Source organism: Henckelia pumila, chromosome 4, assembly GCF_033568475.1.
Source record: "Henckelia pumila isolate YLH828 chromosome 4, ASM3356847v2, whole genome shotgun sequence".
Classification (NCBI taxonomy): Eukaryota; Viridiplantae; Streptophyta; class Magnoliopsida; order Lamiales; family Gesneriaceae; genus Henckelia; species Henckelia pumila.
The window spans coordinates 29,580,160-29,587,877 of record NC_133123.1 but is presented as its reverse complement, the minus strand read 5'-3'; the positions used below and the strand labels follow the sequence as shown (position 1 = coordinate 29,587,877).

The window sequence follows — 7,718 nt, the reverse complement described above, 5'->3', positions numbered from 1 at the left end:
GTCCCCACACTACCAAAAGATGGAAAACTAATCCATACTATAATGCTTAAGGAAACTCGAGCGGTTTCCCGAAAAATTTGTAACTTGTTCGATTCTTATTCAAAAAGGATCCCACTTGAAACCACGACTCCATAACACTTAGAACTAAGTAGAGAAGTCGTTCTCGGAATTTATTTCCTAAACATCCAATTTATAAAAATTTCATTTCCGGACAGCCCCCTCCTATATCTTCAAAATTCTGCACACCTTACTTATATGTCTAAAACTCGACCGAATCTTAACCGAATTAGTTCCCTCTTGAACCGACCTAACCCCGACATCTAAGTCAATTTCCAATCCCGATCCCACCATAAAATTTCACTTTTAACCCCGCCTTAAACACATGTTCCCGGTCAGCCCCCAATACTCACAAAAATCTGCCCAAGTTACCAAGTCCAAACTCAATCCAAGACTTAACTATAACTATCCCAATCTCCCGAGCCTCCAACCTAGGACCAAGACCAATGATCACCTCGTTTTCAGCCCTTACCACTCACCTTAAATCACCATAAATCCCAGCTCAAGGGAATCCCCTCAAACACTATCAAACCGAGCCCCAAATCCTCAAATTCTAATGCATCTCCAACCAAACCTTCAAACCAACTACAAGCCAACCTAGAAACTAACATGTGAACTACATTTCACCCATGGTAGCCCCTAATTCACCATCCAATCAACACAAATAAACACAGAATTTTCGAACCAACAAGTCAAGAAGAATCTGAAAATTTCGAATAACATAGCTTCATTGCATTCAATACTTCAAGTTCAAATACATTTCCAACTAGTTCAACCATTATAAATTCTCAAGCATGATTAAGGAAGAAAAAGAAAAATCTGGACTATGCAAAACCGAAACAGGGCACATATATATACATATGTATTTCAAAAATTTCGTGGAATGAACCACACAACATATATACTAATCTATGGGGTGAAGAAGGAAGCCACATTCTTGCCTAGAGTAGAGAAGAAACGAAATGGGCAAGAGCTCGAAATGAGCTGAATCTCGGCCAAGAGAGCTGCGGCGAGGCCAAGGGAGGAGCTGGATATGGCTAAAAATTGAGCTCAATAGGGATGAACAAGCTTGACCAGCTGCTATGGAGTGAACTCTGAAGAAGAAATGAAGAAATGGAAGCTTAAGAGGGGAGTGAGGCCGCGGATCGAAAGGTGAAGAAGAAGGGGATTTCTCCCCTGCTATCGAGTTGTGTGTGTGTGCGTGATTGAGTGTGTGTATGTGTTTTAGGATTAAATATTTGAACTCAAGTGTATAGGTAGGCAAACCCTAGAAAAAAAATTGAGAGTGTAGGAATTCCATGAAAAAAAAAATGAAACGCACTTTTAAAAAGTGCTAAACCCCACTAGCAATTAGGACTACAAATTAAATCGCACTAAATAATAAAAAAAATACAAGCTTAAAAATCCTAATTTAAAATATTAAATTTAATTTTAATAATCGAAAAATAAAAATACTAATTTTCGCAAAAGTAAAAAAATAATAAATTCTAATGCGCGAAAAAAATATAATATTTAGGAAATTAATGCCGGAAATTAAAATAACTAAAATTATAACTATTAAAAATAGATTTAGGCATGAAACTCTAATTAAGAAAATTTTAGGCGTCACAATAAATCCCTATCTTTATGACCTTTACATTTTTAGCCAATGTAGGTTCACTATACACATTCATTGTGCTCTTCTCCCTAAAACCGTCAATCACAAATTTGATAAACACCCCCTCACTCTAATCACCGAATCTGACATGGGGGATCATGATCATGATCATTTTTGCGAATTCTGCGAAGAAGACATAAATCCGTCCTACTGGTTCTACCGTTGTATCGAATGTGACAATTCCTTTCATGTGGAATGCATTCCCTCAACAGGGAAATATTCGAGAATCAAGTTCGGAGGCACCGTGGTATTGCCATCTTGTCACGTCGATCATCCTTTGTGTTTGGTAAGAATGCTGGATGTTGGTAGCCAGACTTGCGGTGTTGCCACGAAATGATCGAGGGCTTCGAAGATGGGATGGCTTTACACTGTGCAAAATGTGACTTTTGGATTCACTTCACATGTGGATGGGGATCTAGTGCAATAGCTTCTGAGCCCTATCAAAATGTATCTTTTTTGTTAAATCTATATGATGATATATAATGTTGAATTTTAAATCTTTTTCACCATGCACCAACTACGTATACTAAGGTTCATTATGTGATGGGAACAAAATATGAGAATCATGTTATTGCTATGCTTTTTCATTGTTGTTTCTTCCATTACAAGTTAGTTATCTTCTTCTTTTTTTAATTGATGCTTTAAAAAAATTCTTTCGTTTTTCTTATATACATACGCTGCTAAAAAAGAAAAATTTTGCATTTAATCATTGATGAACTTATAATTATTTTTCAATTCTTAAATAAAATTTATAATGGTTTTTTTTTCTCTTTTCATTTTTTAAATTTCAAAATTTTTGGAAATAAATGCCTGAAATTAAATAAAGATATGGTATTAAATTTTCGAAGTACGTACCTCTTTTGCACTTTTATTTTTTGGAAAATATTATTATTCTCGTGAATTCTTTCATCACACATTAGATCACATACAAAACAATCAGTTCTTGCATATTTATTCTTATTCATTATATTTTTATTTAATTGTAGAAGTGATGAGGAAACCAAACATAACTTGAATAAATTAATGACCGATTAATTGTTCAAATAATAAATTCCTAGATTTTTTCACATTCTCTTGTATTCTCGAACTCTCGAAGCCGAAAATCCGGTGCCATGAGATGTGGATTAATCTATTAGGCCTATTTTTTGAATAATTAGGGTGTGCTTACAAAATATTATATTTTTATAGAAGTGCTTAAATTTATATATTATAAAAAATTTAAGAAAAATCAAAAGTTTGTTGTGTTTTGAAACAAATGTGAAAATTTGTATGAATTTTTTTCGTACCAATATTTTAAATATGGTATATCGAAAACCCACCCCTAAGTGCGTCAAGCTGCTAACGTTGCGCTGTTTGATCTGGTTGGCTAGGTGAGCTGTAAAAAGAGGGACATTAGACCTTAACGAGTAATATTGTCTCTGCTAGAGATAAACCGACTAAATCGAAAAATCAAAATTATTTCAGTTTTTAACCGAATCGAACCGTTAAATTCGGTTTGAGTTTTCGGTGAAATTAAATTAAGTTCGGTTCGGTTCGGTTCGAATAAACACCACTAAAAAAACACTAAAATTTTGAAAAGTTGCGATTTTCTAATATAATCTCAAGTTAAATTTTTATTTAGTTGTAAGTTAGATTTAATTTTATTTTTATAACGGTTAATTTTTAAATTCAAAATTTTAAATAATAATTATTTCACGTATAAAATTTTAGGAAAATACTATGTGATTCTTAACGATTTTGATCTATGTTACCAGTGTTAGCTAACCTCTATCTTTTATTTTTGATAATTTTAATCATTTTGATTGCAAGTGTTGATGTGTCATCACGCATATCAAAGACATAATAGTGTCACATGGAAGAAATAAATAAAATTTTGAAAAACACAAAGACGACTAAAATCATAAAAAAGTCAAACAAACATGACCAAAAATATATTTTTTCCAAAATGTAAACAAAAACTCTAAAGCACTGGAAGATATCGAGATATTCTAGCTCGTGTTAAAAAGCAATTGTGACATTAAATGCTTTTAATCGATATATCTTCTAAAACAAATTAATAAATAATTATTTGAAAAGCCCACAAGCTACTCGAATAGTAAAATTTAAATAACTACTCAAAACTGACGAAACTCGATCAAATTGAACTCGAGTAAAATTTTGACCAAATGGCTCACGGATGTCTTGACTCACTTTTTTTTTTTGCGGCTAGTCATTAATCACTTTTCTGCGTTTATTTGCAATAATAATCCATGCATGTCATTTTTCAATGTCTCATTTTTCCGATTGCATTTTCTTGGCGTTGCGGTGTTGCCAATTTTAATATATTTTATTTTATTTTTATTAATTAAAATCGACTTATTTTTTAAAACAATAATTAAATAAAAGCAGTTTCAATATTTGCATGAATCTTGAAAAATAGTTTTTTTTTATATGTGATCTTATGAAACACAAGTAGTTATTAGTTTCTGTACTTTGGCGTTTTAAGATTTGTCTAAATATAAATTCAAAAAAAAAAAAAGATTTGTCTAAATATAGCTTCTTAATATTCTTATCTAAAGAATTTTTTTTAAATAAAAAAAAAATCTTTTCTCGTTTTTTTTATGACAGATTTTTTTAAAAAAAACAAAAATAAATCCAAATACATTAATTTGGATTAGTCATTGAGCTAGATGTTTTTTCCCTAGATCAAGCATACATAGGAAATATATATTATCTTAATTAAATTCCACTTTTTTTTTATTACACTTCCAAAGGTCAACCAAAATCAAGAACATCAACTAATCAAAATCAACACTTTTCAAGCTGGAATCGACCCGTTTCCATTTCACTGCTTCAATCTGCACATATATCTCCAAATAATTACTCACATATTCCATTATTCATTAAAGGGGTCATCAAACTTTCAAGAATCTTAGATGTTCTCTTATATATATAATTCACACACCTTAGGCTGATTCGTAGAAGGTGGCAAGAGCTTCCGGCCCATTTTACTTCTAGCAAGAATCCCTCTTGTAACTGGTGAGATCATCTGATCTGTAGGACTTGTGTACCTACATAACCAAAATCGATCGAATCCCGGTAAAATAACATATAGGCCTAAAATTTGACAAAATACAATTTTATAATCTTCCAAGATTCTTGTATATATACACCTACCTTTCCGGGTATTTGAATGCCTTGGGGACTTTCAGCCGCTCCGGCGTGCCGGTTTTGCGGCCACTACAGATGGGACTTGGAGATTTCGGACTTGTGGTTTGGTTCAAAGGGGGAGGAGTATTTTGATCAGAAGCGATCGTGTCTTTTGCGGGGGATTTAGGAGGGGTTTGGGGTACTTTTTCCATTGATTTTTTTTTGTCAGAGAAGCTCGATTTTAGCCAAGATTTTGAAGTGGGATTTAATAGAATTTGGATCGGGAGAGGGATATTTGATTTTATTATGCTATGTTGATTGAGTTGCCAAAGGTGACCGTTTGGGGATCATCGTGGATTTCCAACGGTCTAATTCTTAGGTGTCAAAAGTCAAACACAAAATGAAGGACATGCCAAACCCAACGGATTTATGTCTCTTTTAAATATTCGATCAATTGTATTATTTGTCATACCAAGATAAATTTAGGGGAACATCCATATTTGACTCTAATACGATCTTAATGTTCGAGTAATGTGTTCTGTTAGCTCTATATATGTTTTTAATAGTAAGTTAATGATGTTATTTGTATTTATTTTTGTTACGTATGCTCCAAAATTTTGTGAAGGAAAAGTTGAGAAGTGTTTCTTAGAAGCTTTCTCAAATACTACCTAAATGAATTAGATTTGATATATTACTAAGTTAAAACAATTAGAGTTTAAATAATGTTGACAATTTATTGTAAGAAGATAATTATATTGCTAAAGCATAGCCTTTAATTATTTGTTTGGTCTTTCGTCTAAATTCAAGACCTCATAATGCAATATAATTGACCGAGTTCATTTATCATGCTTTTGACCCAAGAGATGATACGGGGTTTGGGCTTGAACGAGGCCGCAAGAGCCTTGACCCATTTCGTCCTTTGAAATGAAAGCCCAATATCATCCAATATATTTTACTCGTTTTCCATAAAATTTAAAAATTCCAGTGTGATGTTCGGGGAAATTTGAGAGAATGATCTTGATCATATTTTATCAAGTGTATTCAATTAATAATAATAATTTAATCAATGTTATTTTGTTAACTATCCCGAAGAGGTTCACCACTACCTAAGATAGAAGAAAAGTGAGAGAAAATCTTCTATTACAAATTGGTGTAACATTGCCTGTTACACCAATTATTTCTTGACAAATGTGTGTTATTCCACTACATCAAAGTTTAATTTCTCTCTCTACCAAACACATGGCAAAAAGTGACTAAATTTAAAAGATAATATTTTAAATAAAAATATTTTAAGGACTGTAATATAATAAGATTTAAGGAGTCGACAATTTTCCCCAACTCATTCAAATTTATAATGTAAGGTTTGGACAGTATGAAATCACAGAAATACCAAAAAACTTTTCGAGTGTGTGTTATCTTTCAGTGTTGTCAACACTTAACGATAACACTATGCAACAGAATAATTAACTAACAGTAAAAGTAAAATAACACACAGATAATTATGCACAAGTACTAAGTACTTGTACGATGCCTCATGGCGAAATAATCACTAGAAAATCAAATCAGTTTACAAAAACCAACTAGTGATTGTTTTACGAAAAATCTACTTTTCTCAACAGATTGAGATAATAAACGACTTCCTAAAAACTAGTAAGAACTAGAATAATCAATCAATAGGAAGTTCTAAACCGAAAAATGAAAACCAAAGAAACACTTTCTGAACAACACTTCACTCGTGTGTTCTTCAGTGTTTCCAGCACTACTCGGCAACACAACGTAGCAGTAGTATCTCTTCAGAAATTCTTCAATGATAGATCTTCAACACTCTAAAATTTCTTCAGTAATTTTTCTATGTATTTTGCTCTCTACGTTTCACTCTCTTCTCTCTTGTTCTTGTTCTTGTACGATCTGATCGGTCCAAGCACTCCTATAAATAGATCTTCAATATGTTTTCATAAATAAGAACCTACAAAGCATGGAAACAATATATCATCAGAATCAAATATTTCGATTCAAGATATAACTGATATTACCAAATTTAAAACATGTTCTAAGAAAGGCAAAACTATAAATATGGAAATTGAATGCAATAAGGAAATAATTTAAAAGACATGTGCAAGACATGTTCTTTCAAACTCCTCCTTTTTGCCTTTCTGGACAAAACACACACACAAGTGCAAATGACTCCCCCTATCTTATGCAACTAAAGCTCCCCCTGAATTTAATCATCTCAGAACATAGTGTTGTGCGGTCGTGTTGGCCACACCAACTCTCAACACTTACTAGATCAGAGTAGCAAATAGTTTAATATCATATCAGAGAGTAATAAGGAGCACAACCTAATCAACTCAGAAAAATATTACTAACTGAGAGCAAAATAATAAATAACAAAAATAAAAGATAAGGATAAGAAAAAAAAATCCTAAAACCAATTACGATCAACCACTACTAATCATATTCCTCATCTTCAGTTTGATCAGCACTTGATCCTACTCCCCTTTTTTGTCCAGAGGGCCCTGGTATTCCAAGTTTAGTCCTGTACTCAGCCATTAAGGCTTCATAGTACTCGAGATCAGCTTTGGCTTGTGCAATTTTTAGTTAAGCATGAGCCATTTGAGCACGAATTGCAGTAGAATAACTCTTGCATCATTTCAGAGTCTGGTTCATCACCATCAGATGGAACTTGTGAAGGTGCAACTGGTTTAACCTTGGTTTTCCAAATATTCACCATGAAAGTGGCCAGTGAAATTTTCTCATCAGTAGACACTGGAGCCTTTGTGGTTGGCTTTGTGGTATCATCAGCAACAGCAGCACTAGATGGCTCTTTCTCAGTAGAAGCCACATCAGTAAAAATTTCATCGGAAGAATCATCACC

At 32.8% G+C, this 7,718-nt stretch overlaps 1 protein-coding gene across 1 annotated transcript; it reads right to left on the bottom strand.

The window, feature by feature from the left end:
* Positions 1-4,311: 4,311 nt before the first annotated feature.
* On the bottom strand, positions 4,312-5,172 carry LOC140867748 (uncharacterized). The gene is made up of 3 exons (XM_073272795.1): positions 4,871-5,172; positions 4,659-4,764; positions 4,312-4,551 (listed from the first exon to the last, which is right to left on the bottom strand). Exons 1-3 carry the CDS (start codon positions 5,053-5,055, stop codon positions 4,492-4,494), a joined length of 351 nt encoding a protein of 116 aa, XP_073128896.1. The 5' UTR covers positions 5,056-5,172; the 3' UTR covers positions 4,312-4,491.
* Positions 5,173-7,718: the final 2,546 nt, after the last annotated feature.